The 22665-nt window shown below is 44.4% G+C and overlaps 1 protein-coding gene across 4 annotated transcripts in view; it reads right to left on the bottom strand.

The window, feature by feature from the left end:
• LOC103761164 (phospholipid-transporting ATPase FetA) overlaps window positions 1-22665 on the bottom strand; it is an 83061-nt gene that overhangs the window by 56554 nt on the left and 3842 nt on the right. The window contains exons 1-2 of one of the 4 annotated variants that reach the window (XM_018077333.2): window positions 22340-22374; window positions 7326-7404 (exon numbers count right to left, since the gene is read on the bottom strand). In XM_018077333.2, coding sequence (XP_017932822.1) covers window positions 7326-7368 — 43 coding nt within the window. In that variant the 5' untranslated portion in view covers window positions 7369-7404; window positions 22340-22374. Of the gene's footprint in view, window positions 1-7325; window positions 7405-13965; window positions 14268-14444; window positions 14830-22339; window positions 22375-22665 lie in introns of those variants that run through there. The other 3 variants (XM_018077334.2, XM_018077331.2, XM_018077332.2) reach the window with 3 other exon arrangements.

Consider the following 22665-nt stretch of genomic DNA (forward strand, 5'->3'; position numbering starts at 1 on the left):
CTGAACCTGGTTCAAAACTGAATGGAGCCTCTGGCTGCCATAGCCATCCATCCCTCTCAGAGGCAATGTCCTTAAAGGCCAAAACATGAGACTAATTTCTAGTGATGAGAATTTAATTCTTCCTACTGGGTAACAGCCAATACCTTTGGCTAAATCAAGAAAAACCACAATAAATTGCACAGGGAGCCTCATCCAACAGCATCAGCAAGGAGAACTTTCTGTCCTCTGGCTACACCAAAGGAGAACCACTCTGACCACACACACAGGGAAACACTGCCTCAGTGGGTTCATTTTTACCAGCTGAGGACTGTGAGATCCTACTGCTGTGCCTCCTAACCCAGCAGCTCTCAACTACCATAGACCATGTGACTCCTTTTTGTTTTGGAACAGTTTGGACAGAAATTAAGTCTCTTGGATGATCATAATAAACAAAAATATAGGAAAAGTCAAGCATTACACCAGCTTTGTCTGGAACCCATAACTCAGGATTTTTTGGCTGCAGATCCAAGCATGCCTGTCTTATCATGCCCTGTTGATTCTGAAAGCAATGAGGAAAAAGGGAGGGGAAAAGCTGTAGGGATATCAGATGAGAAGTTTTTAATTTCTTGAAACTTTTTAATATCTCTAAGCAACTCAAATGTTCTGCTTTTGCAAACTGCACTCACTGGAAAGAAGGAATGGTATTTGTGCTCCAAGTTATCATTTCACTGCCACTGAACACTATTTTAAATTATTCATCAGTGGAAACTCGGCGCACATAAATATGGCTTAGTGCCCAGTTCTTGGTCTAACCACTGAGACCAAGTCACTGGGAAAGTGCCTGTTTTCTCAGGCAGACAGTTTTAGGAGCTAAACCGCAGAATAACATCTGTATGTAATAAAATTAAACCCATGCCAAAAATCAGCTATAAATGTAACTGGCCAGCCCACCAGCCTTCTTCATTTAGGACTGCTGCACGGAAAAGTCCTGCAAAAGGTTAGACTCAAAATCTGGTCAGACAGCCTGGAAATTTGTTTCTGGTTTATGCTAAGGAGGATGTGCCAACAGCAATGCTTTTAACATGCTTTTGTAGATATTGGGTCTTGTGGCTTCAAGAAATGGGAAATTAAGATCTGCCTGGTTTTGCCAAGTCCTATACAAACTAGGCATTGATACCTCATGCACGAAATGAACACAGCCCAATTAGGGGAGCATCTGCGTAATTAACCCTAACAACAGAAGAGAGACAACATAAACTCTGTAAAAGTAATAATCTCTACTCCACCCTTTAAAGAAGTGACCTCAAGAGGAAAAACTCTGCCCTGGACCAGCTATAAAGAGTGGCATCCAGGAGCTGGACTCATCTCCCTGGATTCCCATATAGCATGGTTCTTAGCAAAGCTGTTACCCTTATCAAGTTGTGAAAGCTGTAACACAGTTACTCTGATCCCAAGAGCACATAACTGACCCTTCTGAGACTGTAATTCAAATCTCTCCTCCAACAGGTTATAAGCTCAGAAGACCTCCATGAGTCTCACATCTCATGATGTGCCTCCTGCCACCTCTTCCTGTCCCATCTTCCTTCAACTTTTGTTGTCTCCACTTTTGGGCACCTCATCATTGCTGTGTGACCCAGCTTTTGGCATCACCTCTCAGCAATGGCACAAGTGCGACCTCGCATCCAGCACCCAGGAGACCACCCGTCTCTTTGCAGGCAGAGAAATCCCAGCCGTGTCTTCTGGTCTTTGCTGGACTGTTCCTCCACGTGCACAAGTGACTGAATGAACTCTGCCATGGTGAGTCAGTACCTCTATCCTCCTCAAAAAACAATTACAGTGTCAATTGAAAGGCAATTCCATGGGAGAGGGCAAGTCATCACATAGTGTGTTAGGTAACTAAAATCTTTTCCCCTAGGAAGGTTCTTATACAAGCTAATAGCCAAAATCTCCTTGCACCTTACAGCAATAATTGCCCATTTTTGCAATCCTGAGAGATGAAGGAACCATGCAACAAGTGCCTCGATTTGCAGGTGCTGTATCTGGGTAGAGCCCCTGCCATTGTGTTAAAGAGAATGGGATTATTTCTTATAGCACTGATACCATAAGATTTCACGTTCATAACCCAGCAGTGACTTCCTGGGATCAGAGCTGCAATGAGTGAACTCCATACAAAACCAAAGCCAGGGATCTTTACCCAAGAAGCCTGGCATTTAATATGGATCAGAGGATAGGTGGGTGAAGGTAAGAGCCATATGACAGGTCTGGAGGGTCACGGTGCTTAAATATCTATACTTCACAGCCAGCCTGGGACACAGACCTTTGCTGAACCCCCATTACCTGAGTGTCAACCCAACACTGTAACCTGACCGGTGCCGGCATGCCTGCTGCTCTGCGGTACGAAACCAAAGCCCATCCCAGCCCTGAACTGCAGCCAGAGCCTGGCAGGGTTCAGTGAGCATGGCTGGGGCAGGAGGAGCCATGAAAACACGGTGGGATGGAAATGGGGAGAGGAAGGTCAGAGCCAAGCCCAGCTCGGAGAGGGAACATGCCCAGCTGCCTGGCAAACAAACACGTCTTTTATTATTGACTCAAAGGAGGGGCTCTCCAGGGCTCCACGCTACAAAACCACACATTTTTAACGTCTGGATGGCCCCTCTTCTATGGAGAGTCTCTGGCTGCTGTGGCTGGAGAGGATTTATGCTGGCAATCACTTGCATTTTCATCTGTGAAATGGAGTAGACTGTGCTGAGTGTGAGGGATTTAATTTAAAAAAACCTGCAGCAAGACCTTACAGAGACATCACCACCAATGGGTTTACCCCTGTTCCTTCTGCCGGTTCCTCCGTTATTAAATATATTTATTATGTCCTTTTGCCTCAAAAAACCAAGAATCGTCCTTTCTCCTGAAGAAATGAAATGCAAGAGACACGTTTTTGTGGTCATGGACTGTGTCTTTGGGGATTGGTACTGAGCTCAGCCTCCTGCTAAGCATCAAACAAACACCACACGTAGTGGAATTTCTCACACATTTCATATGTCAAACATTTCATATGTCCCTGGTATTAAAGCAAAATGACTTTTTTACTAGCATCACTAACAGAGAGCCCACTTAGGAGATATACTGACACACCTCCATTTTCATAGAGCAGATGAAAGGTCTGAAATAAAAAACCCCGAGGGTGAACTGGAAATATTTCTGCCTCGGGTCTAGTAAATTTTTAATATGAACATAAAGTTCAGTGTTAGATTCTGCCCTTTTCTAAAAGTAGCATTTTATATTAGCACTATAAAGGGAGAGAAAACAAGAAAAGAGAGCTCAAAAAGGAAGCCTCAGATTGGCCCAGCATGTACAACACTTGTGGTCAAACAGCACTCTTGGGATACAGGCCTGGAAGAACTGCTAGATAACCTTAAAGCAGAAAATATTTCCATTTAGGTTTTTCTGGGAAGGGACAGAGCCCCTTTCCCCATCTCCTGCAATAACACCACTCCTGGTTTTCCTTCCCTTCCTACTCCTGGTCATGTCTCACCCACCTGTCCTGGCCCTGGGCAGAGGTGAGGACTCACCACATCTCAGAAATGCCTGGCAACAGACTATTTCTCAAGAAGCACGTACATCTTTTCATGTTTGTTTCAGTCCACTTCAGAAGGAAAGTAGGCATTTTTCAAATATATTTGCAGTAGGAATTGTTCTTCTTCATTTTAGAAAACTTTTAATTTATTTTTTTTCCTTCCAATTTTGGCTTAGAATTTTATATCACTTTGTATCCTTGTTTTATATGTAACAGTAGTTCACAATATTTTGACTAATATCAGCATGTCAAAAAAAGCAGCTGAAATAGTCTTTTGTTTTTATTTTAAAAACTACTCTGACAGCGACTGGCTGGCACATATAATTTCCTTTACTAGAAAACAGTATCTCCTAGACCTGCTGGTAATGCCACAGCTTGACACAATTGCACATGTTGTTAATAACAGCAATACACAGTGATAGGAAGTGATGCAAAAAATCATAAAAATAAATACAGCTCTGAAACGAACTTTGAGAAGTTTTTCAATTCACAGTTATTTCCCTCCTGGGAAATTAAGTAAAAATAAATATATTTTTCATACTCAATGTCTATTGTGGTGAGACATTTCCTATCAGATCAGAATGGGAATCCCAGAAGGCAGCTGAGCTCGATGTTCTGTAGAGCCAGTCGTGGGCTGCCTTCTCTATGAGCTGCCAAGCTCTGCCCGGAGCCTTCTCTATGAGCTGCTCAAAGCCCAGCTGCCCTGGAGAGCAGGCTGTCCCCAGCAGCAAGAAGGAAAACTCAGTGAAGCTTTCCAAATGCCCTAGCTCAATTTATAACCTTCCTCTTCCTCTCACAGTGCCCCTAGTCTGGGCTTATGGAGACGAAGCTGCAGCAATGACTTCTCTTCCCTCTTCTGCAAGCACACGCCTTGGCATAATGTTATTTGTGAAGATGAGTTCCCCCTGCTCCCTACTTCTGTTTGTTTCATAGACAATACCTGACTAACCCTATCCAATGCTGAGTCAAACTGCCATGGGGTGAAGCCAGTAAGCAGAGATATTCCACATTTACTAGCCATCTCCCACTTTCCACACACTCGATGAACGAAAAGTGTCTCCCCTCTCCATTTCACCCATGTTTATTGTAGGTTAAACCTCAGTGTAAAAGATCTCAGGCATCTTTTCCTCAGAAACATCACTTCTGCTTATCTACTTTCCTGCTTCCTCCTGGAAGAGCTTCACCAAGGTCATCCAGGAACTGGTTTCCTCCAGGCGTCTTTGTGTGTCTGACATGCACTGAGTTTCAGTTACATCCCTAATTACTTCTATAAAGAACTTAAACTATAAAAATCTGACTCTTCTCTCCAAGAAATTTAGACCATGTGGCCTGTCTTCCTAAACTATACCTATCCAATTTTCCCTGCATCTCAGCTCATGTGAGAACTATGTCTTGCTGTGGAGAAACACTGGTTCTCATGGGAGCAATCCCGATCCCAGGTTCAGCACCTGATGCCTGAGGTAATCCATTCCATCCCATGAAAGTCATACCTTTGGTAAGGTTAAATGCCATCCAGCTTTGGTTTTGGAACAGAAATTTGGTCTTTGAGCAGTACTGTCCCTCTGAGATGAGCACATGGGATGTTCCCTGAAGAAGAGCCTTGCCTGCTCTCAGGCAGCACTGTCCTTTGAACTTTGTGCAAACACAAAGGCTTTTAAACTCTTGGATTAAAATAGCACTTCAACACTGGCATTTGCTCCAGTGAAATGTTTGCAAGGAGTAATCATAGCCTTTTCAGCTTTTGGGAAGCAAGGCAAAATAATTAAAAATAAAAGAGGAGGAGAAAACACTCTTTTAGCTTCCTGTTATGGAAGCTCCTTACTCCCTGATCACCCCAGATTTCTTTATCTTTCTCTGAACTTCCTCCAGTTTGCATTCATTGGTTCTGAACTGGTGATCAAATGTGAAAATAAATTATGTTTCCCTATAAAATGTGGGGTTTATATCTAGGAAGATCTGAGTTTCTTAAACACTAGGTTGAAGGGGGCGGGCTGAACATTTCCCTGGTAAAACACACGCAAAGCACAAAACTTTCCTAATATAGCAACAAAATCTTTTTGATAATCAGAACAGCTACTGCTTTTCAAGTGGGGATTTCCCGAGTGGACAGTGGCTCACAGACAAACCTGTGCTCCCTCATCTGCAAAGCCAAGATGGAGAAAAGAGACGTCAGGCTGGCAGAGACCCTTCTCTGGGAGCAATCACTACCTCCCCTCCTGGGACTATCAGAGGAGCAAACGGATGCCCCTGTCCTAACACCAGGGCTCAGAGTCTGCCCTGTGCCAGGAAGGGGAAATAGCAGTACAATTGCAAAAATAAACCCCTGGGAAAAAGCTATTCAGTCCTCTGAGCTCAGAGAGGCTGGAAAGTAATTTCATGTCAAAACACAAGTAGGGCAATAATCTCTGCATTCATCAAATACAGGGAGGAACACCCTGAAAGGAAAGGCTTGAGACTTTCCCTCTTCACCATGTCTGCATCCCTGGATCCCTGACCAGGGATTGCACAATGGGCCTGGGAGTGGAGTGATAAGTCACAAGACTTGTTTCAGTGGTTCCTGCTGCAAAGTCTGATGGAAGACACACCCTAAGAGGCTGAAAAGGGATATGACAGTAGCCTTGCTACAGGACTTCTTCCAAGCATTCATCTCTTCAGGGATTTCTGCTGCAAAGTCTAGTGAGAATTGTGATGCAGAGGATGGTTGTTGACTATCTTCACACATTTATTTGGATGCCACATGGAGCTCACATGGAAGAATTACAAAAGTTCCTCCTCCACAGTTAGTGTTGCCCTCAGCAGACTTTCCGGTGGTCTCAGGGTGCATCTCTGTAAATTTGCCCTTCTTCCTGCATTTCATTGAAGAGAATATCTGGGCCATTGCCATCATAAAACAGAATCATACAATTGTTTAGGTTGGAAAAGACCTCTAAAATCAGCAAATCCAACAGTTAACCCAGCACTGCCAACTCCACTATTAAACCACATCACTGAGTGCCAAATCTCCACTTTTTAATACCTCCAAGGATGGTGACTCCACTGCTGCCATGGGTAGCCTGTTCCAATGCTTGACAATCCTTTCTGAAAAGAAATTTCCCCGAATATACAATCTAAACCTGCTCTGGTGCACCTTGAGGCCATTTCATCTCATCCTGTCACTTGTTACCTGGGAGAAGAGACTGACCCTCACCTCACTACAATTTCCTTTCCTGGTTGTTGTAGAGAGCAATAAGGTCCCCTCTGAGCCTCCTTTTCTCCAGCCTAAACAGCCCCAGCTTCATCATCTGCTCCTTGGAAGACTTGTGTTCCAATCCCTTCACCAGTTTCATTGCCCTTCTCTGGACACACTCCAGCAGCTCAATGTCTTTTTTGCTGTGAGGGGCTCAAAACTGAAGACAGAATTTGAGGTGCATCAGTACATTTCATCATGAAAAGACTGCATCACACCATTCCCTGTTCATTGCTCATCCACACACTCCCATAAAAGATTCTTGTAAGAAACCATTAGAACCCAACTTCCCTAGAGCAATCACATGCCATGACGGGTGCATAAACTTTGCAGCCTGGTTTGTTCCAGACCTGCCCCCATTCACTGGCACACAATCTGCAGCACTCCTCCAAGGGAGTATGAAATGCAGGAAAAGGAAAGAAAGCGTGTCTTCCCCCACCTGCTCTATGGGTACAGGACATGCTCCCAAACATGACATCAAGGACTCACATGTGTGCTGTACTTCTTACCTCGTCACCCATGACAATGGTATTATCAGACCACACTCACCTTTCAATTTCTTCTTTCCAAATTTTAATTCAAATAGAGACATCCCAAAACTTTATTTTAGTCCAACTCCATGGAACTTCTGCAAGAGAAAAGAGAAGGCAACTCACAACACATACTGTAGCACATACATGTAATTCTGTGACCGTAAAATGGGGGAAACAAACTCCTAGGCACCATGGCCAACAGATACAGTTTATCATCTAGAATGTTTTAAATGCAAAACAATCTTAGGTTTTCAGGTTGCACGACATCAGTGTGGGCTACCTTACCTTGGGCATGTTGATTAATTCATCTTCTGACATGGCACAAAGAAAAGGCTGGTGTAGGAGAGACTGAAAAGGACATTCCCATTACAGTGGTGCTATATGAAAAGGAGAAAAAGCACTGGGTTTGCACTTAAGGTACAGACGAACTGTATGACTACCCAGAGCAAGACCAGCCTCCCTAAAGAGGAGGAAGCAACGGGAAGCACTGGTTTCCTGTACATCCGCCTGTGTTCAACATGTGCTGGCTCACACTGTTGTCCACTGCTGGTTACTCTCTGTGCTGGGGTGGACTAGAACAAAATTTTTCTCCCACTGTCTTCAAACTACTTGCCCCAGAAGCCTAAAGCCAGGCACCAAAACTGCATATAAGCCACTGAATATATCCTGACAGGCAGAGGAATTGAGCATTAAAAAAAAAATCACACCAAAACCTGTTGGTAATGAAAGTTTCAGTGTTACAATCATCATACAAGTTTATTTAAAGGACTTGAAGGTGATATTGGTGCTGACAGCCTAGAGGATCCGTGAACATGAGAAAAGCCAGAATTGCCTGGCATGCCTGGCTGACCAGGAGCCTGAATCAATAGGAACACCATGCCAGTTGCTTAAGTGGTCAGAGAGCCAAGCTGAGACATTTGAGGGAGTCACAATCTATCTAGAACAAGTTTTCTAGGTGACAGATGTAGCTTTTGCACTTTATCCTATGCTATCTGTGCTGACCAAGGGCTCCTAAGGAGCACATAATATTTTGGAAACATGCACATGCCACTGCCCAAATGCAAGCCTGATACAACATCACCTGTGCAACACTGGGCTTCACATCTTTTCAGAAAATAAAGGTAAAGTCTAAAGAAGTCTCTACAATCCTTGTACAGGTCAAATATCTGCCCAGATATCTACTTCAGATGCTAAAACAATTTTATTGTTATTTTTAACTACTTAGCAGCTGCAATTCAGTGAGTCTGAGACAAGGCAAACAGCAGCAGGTAAGCTTCACCCAGCCAGATAAGTGCTGCACACCCTGAGTCCAGAGCCCTTGACACTCACTGTGGGGTTTGGGAGCCCTTCCGTGCCCATTCTTCTTGGAAGAGATCATTTTTTAATTTACTCATCCAATTGTTTCTGCTCACCACAACAAATGCTTTGCCAACACCTGTCCCTAAAATTTCTCTGCCCATGGAGCTAAACCACTTAAAGTTACAATACATGTCACAACCTGAAGCTTTCTCAACACTGCTGACCAAACTTACTTTCCATCCCTGACCTCAGTCTATTATTTTCAACATATTTCTTTCATGTTTTGGAATTCCTATTAAGTCTTACAAAACCCCACTAAACTAGGACAGATAGTTCCGCATAAGATAGAGGACCGAGACACACCACCCACACACACAGAGGTAAAGACCTCAGATTTCCTAAAGCACTATGAGCCACAGATCTGCTAATCACTGTTCACTGGCAGCACCAGGATGCAAAAGGTTGACAGATTGCAATCATCATATGGATGATTACATGATCCATATGAACTCTGGATTTTGCTGTATTTGTCAAACATTTCAGGAAAACAATAATCATTGTTCACTGGAAGCAGAAGGATGCAAAAGGTTGACAGGTTGTAATCATCATATTGATGATTACATGATCCATATGAACTCTGGGTTTTGCTGTATTTGCCAAAAATTTAGAAAAACAATCCCCAGCTACCAAACATCTCCCAACTGCGTACTCAATTGACAAGGCATATAATTTCAGCAAAAGGGAAAAAAGAAGTTTTATATTCGTGGGGGAACAGAGAAGAGAGGGCGGTTGTAAGCCTTCTTTCAGCAATAATAGCATGAAACAAACAATAGACTTTCACATCTCCCAAACAAAACCCTGAAACTTCCTTCAGCTTTTGTTAATTACTGTGATTCTTTGAACCCTGGTTTCTGGTGGAATTGCAGCATGACAAGAAGATTGAAACAATACACTGTTTTGGGATGGAGGGCACCTTTAGTTCCCACAGCTTCTTAGTCCATTCGATTAGAATTGCATCCACTGAACATCTTCACCCAGCAGCAAATTTAAGTTACCACCAAATATCCTTACAGGCCAGCACTAATATCCTTACAGGCTCACCATTCCCACAAAACTTTGCCTTTTAGGGCAGACACAGGGTGATAGCTTTGCCATATACATTTGTACCAACTACCTCTCTGGTACGGCATTTCCACCACACAGACTTGGCACAGCTGCTTACTTAGTTAGATCCTAGGAGTTATGAATCCTTCCCAAGCTGACCCGGTCCTTTATGCAAAGCTCAGTTCCTGGCTTGCCCAAACCACAATGTTATTTGACAATGTGTCAGTCAGTATTCAATGGGCACACAGACGATGGCATTAAGGGCTGGACACACCCCTATTGCATTGAGGTGTACCCTTTATTTTCATAATATTGCAAATATCTTCCTTTGCTGCTTTGTTATTGACTCACACATCTAATCCCCACATTTCTTTACCTAGGCAAGCTACTCTCATGCTGGCTTTAGCTTCTGTGTGTGGCTGCCTGCTCACACTCCCCTCGGTGACAGGACACCACCACACTTCCAGGTGTCTGTTTTCAGTCTGAGAGTTCACTGACCACCGGCTGCAAGTGTGAAAACAAACACACACATGTAATGCTTGAGTTGTCCCCTGTGGTGGTGCAGCAGGTACTGTTCCCCTTCTTCTTAGTTAGCACAACCTTTGCAGATAGGTGTTGTCTCTTGGCTGAGCTTCTCTCTTCTGGCCCCGGAGTCCTAGGTCTTTTTCTTGGGGTATTTTGGACTCTCAATTCTACTTGCAAGGTCCAACACCTTTGCCCCTGCACTTACCAACAAATTACCTCAGGGTATTTTTTTGTCCGTCACAGATTTCACTTGTAATCAAAATTCATGCCCCTGTTCAGTTTTCTTTACTTATCTGGTTTTTAAATCTGAGATTCAGTTTCCCTTCCAAAATTGCCATGATGGATCATCAGCCTCATATCACTCACATCAATTTTAATTACAGTTTTAATTTCTCTTTGCACTTTCTGGGAAAAAAATTCTCTCACATTTCATTTGTTGTGTGGCATGAAGTGCTTCTTAAATTTTGGTAAGACACTTTGACAGTCTTCTTTTCCTGAACTAATTAAAAACCCATAAAACACATGAAAACTTTCTGTAGTCAGAAAAAAGGCAATTTCCTGTTTGTCTTAAGTTTTCCCTGGCACCAGCTATTTTCAGAGGCAAAGTGAAGCACTGCTTCAGTATCCTGAAGTTGCTTTCCACAGTCTGTGTCAGACCTTCTGGACTTCTTGTTGTTGTTGTTCCATTTTCCATTTCATTATTTTGGGATTTTCTTAATTTTTGTTTACTTCAGGTACTCTGCACTACTCAGTAATCAACTGGGCCCATAGAATTTGGTCCAACCCCTCATCTTAACAGGAAACTTGTTCCTTCCCCGTGTTTTCAGAAATTTTCATGTTAGCAGAAATTAAAGTTCAAATTCCCAGTTCCTCTTTTATGGAGATTTGGGGGTATAAGCTATGAATAAATTATCTCTTCTTACTAGAGAACACTCTTGCACCTACGGGGCTCCATAAACTGTCTATCTATGGCTTACACTTCTGCAAAGACAATCCACCTGCTTTATGGCTACTGACAGTTTAATCATGGGCTCAGAGCACTTTTATATCCACAGCACCTCTCTGTGAAGACAGGCTGCAAGAACTGGGGTTGGTCACCCTAGAGAAGGGAAGGCTCTGGAGAGATCTTAGAGCACCTTCTAATACTTAAAGGGGCTACAAAAGAGCTGGAGATGGACTTTTTACAAGGGCATGTAATGACAGGACAAACGTAATGGCTTCAAACTGGAAGAGAGTAGGTTTAAATTAGATATTAGGAAGCAATTCTTTACTGTGAGGGTGAGGCCCTGGCACAAGTTGCCCAGAGAAGCTGTGGCTGTCCCAACCCTGGAAGTGTTCAAGGCCAGGTTGGATGGGGCTTTGAGCAACTTGGTCTAGTAGAAAGTGTCCATGGCAAAGGGGTTGGAATTACGTGATCTTTAAGGTCCCTTCCAACCCAAACCATTCCAAGAATCTAAGATTTGGCTTGAAAACACAACTGCAAAGCTCCTCCTGCATGAGGGGCAAGTTGCAATGAACCACAATGTGTGGAATTTGCAATGGCTATACTGCAAACTGGAGACAGAGGGAGGCCCTTCCCACCACTACAATCACAAGTACCAAAATGAGAGAAGACATGGCAAATTTGGATGAATGGAGAGCAGATGTTGCAGGTGGAAAGCACAGCTCATTTCTTGACCCCATTTCTCTGGACAAAGCTATATGATACGTCAGATTCAATGATAAATACAAATCAGAATATACTTGATGCTTTTGCTCCCATCACCTCATTCACAGACTCTGTGAAATGATCCATGTTAAATACAATCATTTTTGGAAGGGTTATTTTAATCCAGATCATGGGGTGTAGTACAGTACAGACTGAAATTCCTGCCCAAGCACTGGTCGTATCAGATTTGAGAGGGCAGCAAATGGGCTGTAGTACTAAAAGCAAGAACCCAGAGAGGAGGAGAATGTCAGATTTCTCCAGTCAGTTTTGCCACCAAACATCCTGTGGTATATGTACACCCTAAAACGTTTAAACAACCCTGTCCAGGTACAAATTCAGAGAGCACACCATGCCTCCACTCCCCTTTCCATGTCAGGTCAGTTTTTGCACACAAGGAAGATCTGTAAGTTAAATTTTTTTGTAGATCTATGTTCAGCTGGTGTAACAACCACAAATATCCGCAGGTCTTAGAATTCTGGGGGTTTTTTCAAGCTAAAGTACTAAATATCAAACAAATAACTCAGCACATGACAAAGCAGATCCCAAGCCCTGGGTATTGTGACAGACAAGGTTGAAAACCACTTGTGCTGCCCATTGCTCTTGGTGGACTAATGATGTTAAATACCACGAGGTGAACCGGACCCAAATCGCTAAATTTTGAACATGTATCACTTTACACTGGATTTGGATGCACAGCTGGGAGAATATTAAAGGTTTAAAATACATTAGGTCCTCATACTTCCTATTTTCTCCATGCCTTAGCTGTATAGCTGCTAAGGGCGTGCACGTCAGGAGCTAGAGCTGGACAGTCACACTCACTCCCAGGTATCACAAGAAAGGACATACTAGTCCATTGTTTGCCTTACCAATGCTCTAGTAAGGCCTGGCACAGCTGGCATAAACTGACCTTGCCACATGCCACACGAAGGCATGTTTCAGAAGAGACCCCTTTGAACTACAGGTATACTGTTTCAGTCCAATTTTTCAAATTTTGCTTCCAAAGAGAACGATGAATTCGCTTTTTCCTTTCAAAAGCAGGTGCGAAAATTTCAGCCATTAGAAATAATTAGTTCTAATCATCTTTCAGCTTTGAAATACATTACTATTTGTATTTCTCCACCCCTTCTTACATCCTCTTGTGTTTGAATACCTGAAGAGCAAAACAGGTGTCGTACCACTCCCTGCTTTGCAAACACAGCGAGCTGCAGGGTAGACAACTGAAATGTGTGTTTTGAATCCCAAAAATATACTTTTTCAGGACTAAAATCAGATTTGACTGAATTCAAGCTGGAACAAGTTTAAGGCGCTATAAATGATCGCTCTTGGCATCACAGTTTACAAAAGGAGTGGAGACTCTGGTTTAAATCTATTGACTCAATGCAAAGAATCTGAAAGTACCCCTGAAACCCCACTTTTTCCGCACCTGAAGAGGTATCCTGGATGAGGTGAGCCAGCCCCACAGCTATTTTTAGGTGCTTTTCCAAGCTATATATACAGAAACCCATGAAACTCCGCGTTCTCACCCCTACACTCAAATGTGCCAATGCAATTAGCTGTAATTGCCGGGAAACAGGCTCAGTCTGTTATCTGCCACGTTTTAAAGTAATGATCCAATATCCTCCATCTGTCTTCATTAAAACACTCTTTAAACTGACACCAGGACGGCAGTCAAAAATTTGCATTCAGCTCCTGTGGGTAAGTTAGTTGCAACGACGCTCAAGTTACGGATCAACAGCTGTGGCAGAGCGGGTTCCCAAAAAGAAACGCAGTCTGCTCCCTCTGAAACAAACAATAGCAGCTTCCCCGGGCGGCTGCTGCTGCTGCTGCTGCTCGGAATCACACGCAGCCCGGCTCACTCCACCCAGACGTCTCTCAGCTCGCCCGCAGAAAAAAACTCAACCCCGAGCACTTTGATTAAGCTTCGCAAAACTCTTGGGTCTCAAAAAAAACCCGAAACGTTTTCTGCCCCCCAAAACTTGCAGAGAAAACAAGCGAGCGCAAGGAAAGCATTAAATCTTACCCTCGAAGGCTTGTAAAAGTCACAACAACAAAGTTGCTGCCCTCCATAGCACTCCGGTACACTCCTCTCTTCTCATTTACACGCAGCTTTATCCCCTCCCAAGACCGACAGCTTCGCTCGTAGTCACAGCGCCGGGACATTCATCTAAGGAACCAAACCTTCCCTGCGCTGTGAAATGGGCATCACGTGATCGTCTCCGACACCCTTAAAATCCACCGGTGACTCGCTCTGACATACAGTGTCCCAGTAACTAAACTTACTCCAAGTTCCCTACTTCTTACTTCAGTCACTGGGCTTGGCTCCTTGCCAAAGTCTCTTTTTTAATTCTGTTTCCTGTAGATAGGGAGAGTGTAGTAGCTCCCTTAAAAATAAAATGCTTCAGCACTACAAACTGTGAAAGAGTAAAATAGAAAAGCGGAGCACCTAGGCTTGGGGAACCCCAATTAATTCGAGAGGCAACAGCTGTTTGCTTTACCTACCTCCTGCCGACGCGGAAGCTTTCAAAAAGGAAACCAAGCGAGTAAAGAAGTCCAACATATCCAATTGCTTTCAAAAAGGATGAACTTGGTAAGGAATCCATTTCTCAGCAGCAGCCCCTCTCTCTGTATCTGTAATACTGGTGTTGGTGAGGTCTCCTTAAACCCAGAGACACTGTCCTATGAGCTGATCCCAAGGCTCCACCTCACCCACTTTCCAGTAGTTGTGAGTAGCAAAAAGTCTGCAGAGAAAAACCTCATAGAGCACAATTGCCTAATTCAACCACAGAGTTTCCTCCAGCCAGCCAGAGGGTTTCTCTGGTGCTGAAATGTCAGGCGCTTGCTCATCCCGAGAGCGTGACCTTCCCTTTGCGCTCTGGAACATCTGCCTGGCCTCACTGTGGTCACAGGGACCCTCCTCACCAGAACCCCCCAGCACTCTCATAAACCTCCCAACCTTCCCACCTGTTCTCCCACCTTCAACCAAAACAACATTCATTTTTTTTCCCCTAGTTTGTGGGACCCTTCACAATGCCCTCCTGTATGCCCGTTCCCTGGTGTTTTTCCTACCAGGTACACTACAAGACCAAAACTAGGACAACTACAACTTTAATCCACTTCTTCCTTCCCTATATCTGTGAATTGCAATTATTTTAAGACCACCATATTCTTTCCCTAGTTGTCTTCACAGTAATGCCTCACAGGAATGTCTCCATCTATTGCAGACAACAAGAGAATGTTTCACATAAAGGATTTCTAGATGTATTTGTCTCTGATTTTTCCTTCAGCTTCTGAGTTTTCCCACTGGGTTTACATGAACACTGTTAAAATTAATTTCAAGCCTACCCATAAACACTTGAATGCATTAATCAGCTGATTAATTATAGTAACATGAGAGCTGAGGCTTTGCCAAGGAGCATTTTCTAGAAAGTGAAATTTTCTGGAGTGCTGTCCAGAGGAAAGCTATGGATCACTCTGGATGCTGCAATGGCAGTATTCCAATGGTCATGAAGGTTGCAGAACAGAGAGGGAATTAAATGGACCATATAGCACCATTTCTGAAAGAAGAACAAGACCCTATGCCCCTTTACATGACTCCAGGGTTATTCCAAGCAACACCTATTTGAGACAATATTCATTGAATTGGCTTCCTACTTACAACACACAGTATCCATTCAAACAGCCAACCTGGGACATGGCATGTAGGACTAATCTCCTCAAGATCCAGGTCATTTTCAGATGATTTTGAACTTGACAGCATCTAATTGGAGAAGAAATTCCCCCTGCACTAGCCATTTCTCATATTCTGACCACGCACGTCTCAATAGCAAAGCCCAAGTATCACATTTTTTCCTTCGAGCAAAAGTACAAGGATCTGGATTAATTTTGGTCCTTCTACATATTTGGGGAATCCCTTGTTCTTCCTTCATTCTGGAGCTTTCCTCCTTCTTTTAACTGTAATCTGCGTTTTTCGTGGCATCTTAATATGTCAGTTGATGACGATTCATTCCACACTACTCCCACTTCCTTTGCTGCTGTCTTTATACTTGCTTGTTACCACTTTGACCTTGGCCACAGTCATTTCTTCCTTCCAAGAGTTAGGTTTATCTCTTTCCCTTGACATACAGGCATATGCAAGTGCTGGGGCTTGTTTAGACTTCAAAATAACTAAAAGTTTAGTAGGCTGATTTGTTAGTGATTTTTCTTGGCACTGAAAATCCACCTCACATGCATTGCCAATAACTTTTTCCCTCGGCTATGCTTTCCTCGTGGACTTCGGTGAACCTGCTCACGTAGGGAAGCTCAGCATACATGGAAGCACTCAGAAGAGCAGGAGTGACTCAGGGTTATGAACTCAGCTCTGAGTTCTCTTGTCCTTGCCTTACAGTTTTTCCCTGGATAGCATCTTCCCAATCATCACATCATTTGCATCAGCCTTTGTGGATTTCTGGACACACCAGGGACCACTGCTGCCCACAGTGTCAGTTGTCGGAATTTCAGTTCGGTATAAAGGGTGTACACGTATGCTGGGTGTCTGAGTGTGCACTGCAGCCAGCATGGTTTGGGCAGGAATTCAGCTGGACAGCTGCAGAAAGGCAGCAGTGACTTGCCATGACCCACAGTTGTGGGAAGAAGTTCATTCTATAGCTTTTCCAGTAAATGAGCTGTTTTCTTGGCCAGGCAGCCTCCTCCATACTGTGGTCCTTCACCTTTTAATCCTCCACTTTCCCAATGGCCCACTAGTCACAGAGGGCTAGCCAGAGTGGGGTGGATTTAAATTCATGCCATTAAGATCTTATCCTAAGACTGTATCTGGGAAAATGGCTTCCAGTCATTTCAACTGTGGTGTTTCAACTACAATCAAGATCTAAAAATGAAGTCTTACTGACACTGATGTGTAAGGGGTGCCCTCAGCCCACTCTCCAGACCAGATTTGCTCTCCCTGCAAAGCTGACAGAGGAGAGGATACTCTCTGGATCACCCAGAACCCAACATGTCTGGTGACCTAGTAAAGCTTTGAATGGCTCAATACACCCCAGAGTAACTGGAGAGCAGAACTAGAGGAAAGGAGAGAAACACACTCTGGAGCATCCCACAACGTAGACTTAAACCAAATGTCAGTCCTTGAGAACCCTTCCCTATGACAATGCCATTTTTAAAATTTCTGTCATCTAGATGCTTTCCCAAAGAACCTGTATAGTTCAAAAGGAGTACTGATGGACTTTGCTTTCCCTTTCTGTCTTGTAACTGCAGTCTACAACTCCTGAACTGCAAGGTTTGAAGCCTGACCTGCTCTATGATGGCTGGTTCTTCTCTCTGCAGAGAAGCAGCTGTGACCTATGGAGCCAAGATGGGTTCCCCAAGCACCCAGACTTGGTACAATCTCCACCCAAACTTATCTCTGTCTCCTAGAACAACACAAGTGCATTGCTCATTCTAACCATGGTTGTCACAGTTCCAGAAAAGCCTTTCTACATGGTGCTGGAGGATTTCCTCACAAACCTCCAAGGGTCAGCCTTAGATGACTGAATCTCCTCCCATAGCCTGTGCTTTCCTCATCCTAGCTTTTCTATCTTTTCCTTGCTAGTCCTGGCCAGTGAGAAGCTCCTTGTGTAGGGGAGGGATAAGTAGCCTATTTCACTGTGGGGACCCCTGCCACATCTGTTGTTATGAGCACCTGCAGTGTGTGCAAGGGTCAGATAGGCATCGTGTCCCAACTGCCTTTGTTATGAGAGACCACAGAACATGCCAAGTTGGAAGGGACCCACAAGGACCATCGAGTCCAACCCTTAGCCCTGCACAGGACCATCCCCAAGAGTTACACCATGTGCCTGAGAGTATCATCCCTACACTCCTTGAGCTTTGCCAGGCTTGGTGCTATGACCACTGTCCTGGGGAATCAGTTCCAGTGCCCACCCACCCTCTGGGTGAAGAACCTTTTTCTCATATCCAACCTAAACCTCCCCTGACACAAATTCAGGCCAGTCCTGTCACTGGCCACCACAGAGAAGACATCAGTGCCTGCCCCTCCTCTTCCTCTCACAAGAAAGTTGTAACTGCAATGAGGTCTCTCCTCAGTCTCCTCTTCTGCAGGCTGAACAGAACAAGTTACCTCAGCTGCTCCTCTTATGGCTTCCCCTCAAGGCCCTTCACCATCTTCGTTGCCCTCCTTTGGACACTCTCTAATGGCTTAATATTTTTCTTATATTGTGGTGCCCAAAATTGCACACAATATTCAATTTGAGGCCACACCAGAGCATTGTGTATCCTCTTGCTGTCAAAAGTCAGTGTAAGATGCATAAGAAATACAGGACTGAAAGGAACAAATTGGGACACTCTTGTCCACCCCTTTAATATCAGAGAGCTGTTTAAAAAAAGGAGTGTAGGAAGAACATCCAAGTTGTAAATTGCAGTAGTCCAAGAAACACCAGCACAATCATAAAATGATTAATGAATGACCAAAGGTCCTAAAATATACTATAGCACAGGTAAGGAAAGATGAAGTGCACTGGCAGTGTCCTTGATCCCTGCAGAAGATGTGGCAGGTGGAACTGTCCAACTGGCACCAGGAAGCACACCTCAACACTGCAGAGGAGGGGAAAATTAAACACTTCATGTTCCTGTTACCATGACCAGCCTGTAGGAGGCAAATGAAATGGGCAGAGAAAGGCAATGTCACAAAATGACCAGTTGCTCTAGTGCTGTCCTTGCCTTTTGGGAGCCACTTAGTCAAACTCATTTGACTTCTCCACCAAGGAATTAAACTGGTAGAATTCCAAAGTAACTCAATTTGAAGGGATGCTCTGGATTCATAGCTGTATGTATCCATCCCTCTGGGTGTAATCTGAAGTGTGCAGAATCGGTACTGCAGGTTAATGCAGAAGTATTCCCATACTTCATCAATTACTCCAGAAGCTGGGAGCTGTCACAGTACATGCTACATGGAAATGGTCAGAGAATAGTTTCTGTGGGTGTGTGCAGAATAACTTGAGTCGTACTGATCAGGATTTGGTGGACTGCTACTTACCTGCAGCAGAGAAGGAAGGATGCGTGGCTAGAGATGCCCTTTCTCCACCAAAGCCCCTTGCCCAGTATTCCAAGCCCTTGACAAACAACAATCAGCTGGGTAAAATCATGAGAAATCCACAAAGCCACAGACTCATGTCTTTGAAAAGATAACAGCAGCTTGCTCTGGTACTGTTGACCTCATCTTCCTGGCACCAACACCTGCAAATGTGATACCTCCTGATGTTTTAAAACAGAAATTGAAATAATGTCTCTCAGTTGCCTTGTAGCCCATGGGAGATGGAGCAGAGCTGCAAATATTTGATCGAAGAGCATTCATCTGTGTTGAGCTGCTCAGATTACACTGAAGGGGAGATAAACCTTCAGAAAAAATCAGTTCTGCAGGGAACAAGCCTGAGATTAACTCATTTCTGAGTCCAGTTCCCACCAGATTTGGGATCTTGTGTTTACAAACTCCCTTCTGGCCAAAAATTTCATTGCCCTGATAGAGAAGGGGCTGTTGCAAGGGCAGAAGTCTCATGGCTCTCCTGAAATATTCTGTGTGATCCTATGAGAAACTAAGTGATTTGATGGTCACAGATATTAGTGGGAGCTGATGGATATTCGCCTGTCTCAGGATTATGTTGTTGGATTATAAATCTGAGTCTCTTCATTGTCCTACAACACTGCATGTGCCTGACGGTACAGGCAAAGCACAGGGATTAATCAGCCGCTGCAGCAAACTCCAGATGTGTCCATACTGTGATTAGTGCATATTTCCTAATCATCACCAGTGAAAAAAGGGGAATCTCGGGGGGATGCTCAGGAGGGCTCATTAAAAGCTAATCATGCCTATGTGAATAGAAAAAACTCAATAGCTGAGGGCAAAGCGACAGCCCAGCTTGTTAGAGCCTCCAAGGAAAGCTCGCTCTGTGACTGGGGTATTGCACAAGGCTGCTGGCTGCTATTTGCAAGGCAGTAGCTGCCACAGACACATGTGCTGTGTCTGGTGGCACTTCAGACACTGTCACATGCACAGCCCTCAGATACACATCAAAAAACCCAGCTCATACCACTGAGGAATCAGGATACCCCGCAGTGGGACCCCGTGATTGAACGTACAGAGCAAATCCAACCTATGCAGAGCCTTGGCATTTTACAGAGTCTTCCCATATGGGAAAAACGGGCAGCACCTGTGGGAGAAATGGCGCTTTTGGCATGGAATAACATCACCTGAAGACCTGTGTAATGGTTATACAATATTTAGTCTTAGGTAGCCTCCCAGAGATGCTCTAGTCCTAGTTATGCTTAGCCCACGTACTTCCTCTGCATATTCTGCCAAGGCAGAGCAAGCAGTGCAGCCTAACAGATGTGCTGGGAGAGCTCAGCAGATGGATGGGGCTGTGATGGATCTGCCCATCAGATTTCCAGGGGGGAAGCACAGGTGACACTGAGGAGCAGTGTCCATGACACTGGACAGACTATTTTGTACTGTGGCCACGCAGCCTTATCCCCCACTGCACACTCTTGTGTGCTAGGCATGTGTGGAAAGGATGGGAAATCTCTGGATCTGCATTCCCTAGAGCATCAGCCAAGAGATCTGGGATTTATTTCTTTAAGTCTTTCATGAGGTTCATTATATATTGCTCTGACAGTCAGTCATCTGTCACATGAAAAACTCAGTGGGGCGTCATCACACCCATTATGCTCATAAGCACTTTAACCATAATTCCAAATTAAACATACCATGTGCATGTATATCTCTACTGTCTCTTTTCCAGGTTACAATCGTACCTATCCTGCCAGGAAAAATATGGATGCAACCTGCTGCCTTCCAGGACATTATCAATGATCTTTTGTGTATTTTGAAGTAATATTTACTGCACTAGGTGTTCAAGGCCAGGCTGGATGGGGCTCTGAAGAACCTGGTCTGGTGGAAGATGTTCCTGCCTTTGGCAGGGTATTGGAGCTAGATGATCTTTAAGGTCTCTTTGACCCAAACCATGCTATGATTCTATGATTCTATGATTAAGTCCTTGTTATATTATTACAGCTTTTGCTGGCTAGATGGTGATAAGCCAGCCCAGTTAAGAGAGGTCAGGAGGACCTTGGGGGTGACTGAATGATGTTCATTTTAGAGATATGCAGCAGCACCAACATTCCATAGGGCCATTATCCCAAAACAGATAGGAGCACATAGAAGAATATTATTGTAGTACTGGTGACCAGGACTGAGTGACTTCTTGACCTGTCATAACTCAAATTTTGTGAACTCTGAGAAGAACAAGGAAACCTCTGCCTGGTAGCAGAGGAGCAGGGTCAGAAAAAAAATAGCTATCATATAAAACAAGGCCCAGGGAGGCTAATGTATTAATAAGAGAGAATTTGGCTCCCCTCTGGAACATCAAACCTTAAATAATTAACTGAAAATCTAAAATGTCTACTGTAATGCAATATGACTTAAATAGGCACAAAACCATTTATTTCCCTGAATATTTCCCCAACAAAACTGCATGACATTTTTATCGACAGTTTGCACTTCAACAGCAGCACCATCTTGGCAGTAAATAAGCCATATATAACCACAGCTCCACCAGTATGGCCACAGCATAGCCAGGTCTCATCACTGCCAGCCTTTGCTTTTATTCAGTGCAAGTTTAATTAATCTTGGATTGTTCCTATAGCTGTTCTCCAGGTGTTTAACAGATGTGCGTGTTCCTTTGTGCTTACATGCCTGAGAGCAAAAACCTGTATTATTCCCATCTCTGTGCACATGGACAGCCAGCATTTAAGCACTGAGTTCCTGTTGACTGAAACAGAAGTCACAGAATCACAGAATATGCCAAGTTGAAAGGGACCCACAAGGATCATCAAGTTCAACCCTTAGCCCTGCACAGGACCATCCCCAAGAGTCACACCATGTGCCTGAGAGTATCATCCAAACACTTCTTGAACTCTGTCAGGCTTGGTGCTGTGACCACTGTCCTAGGGAATCAATTTCAGTGCCCACCCACCCTCTGGGTGAAGAACTGTTTACTAATATCCAACCTAAATCTCCCCTGGCACAACTTCAGGCCATTCCCTTGAGTTCTGTCACTGGTCACCACAGAGAAGACATCAGTGCCAACCCCTCTGCTTCCCTTCATGAGGATGTTGAAGACCACAATGAGGTCTCCCCTCAGTCTCCTCTTCTACAGGCTGAACAGACCAAGTGCCCTCAGCTGCTCCTCACACAGCTTCCCCTCAAGGCCCTTCACCATCTTCGTTGCCCTCCTTTGGACACTCTCTAATGGCTTAAAATTTTTCTTACATTGTGGTGCCCAAAACTACACACAATGTTCAAGGTGAGGCTGTCCCAGCGCAGAGCAGAGCAGGACAATCCCCTCCCTCACCTGGCTGGTGATGCTTTGCCTGATGTCCCCCAGGACATGGTTGGCCCTCCTGGCTGCCAGGGCACTGCTGACTCATATTCAACTTGCCATCGACCAGGACCCCCAGATCCCTTTCTGTGGCACTGCTTTGCAGCATCTCCCTCTGCAGCCGCAGAAAAGAGAGGAGTAACCTGGTGGGTGCATGGGGCCTTCAGGAGGTGATGGCAGTGTTAAAGAGGGATGCTCTTCTCCCAAGAGTTTAGGAGAACCTGCAGGGGGAAAAGACAGCAGCAGAGAAATCAGAGAGAAACGTGCGGTGCACACAGGCACAAGGACTCTGCGGGTGT

The sequence above is a fragment of the Manacus vitellinus genome, unplaced genomic scaffold (genome assembly GCF_001715985.3).
Source record: "Manacus vitellinus isolate BGI_N305 unplaced genomic scaffold, ASM171598v3 scaffold_36_pilon, whole genome shotgun sequence".
NCBI classification, from domain to species: domain Eukaryota; kingdom Metazoa; phylum Chordata; class Aves; order Passeriformes; family Pipridae; genus Manacus; species Manacus vitellinus.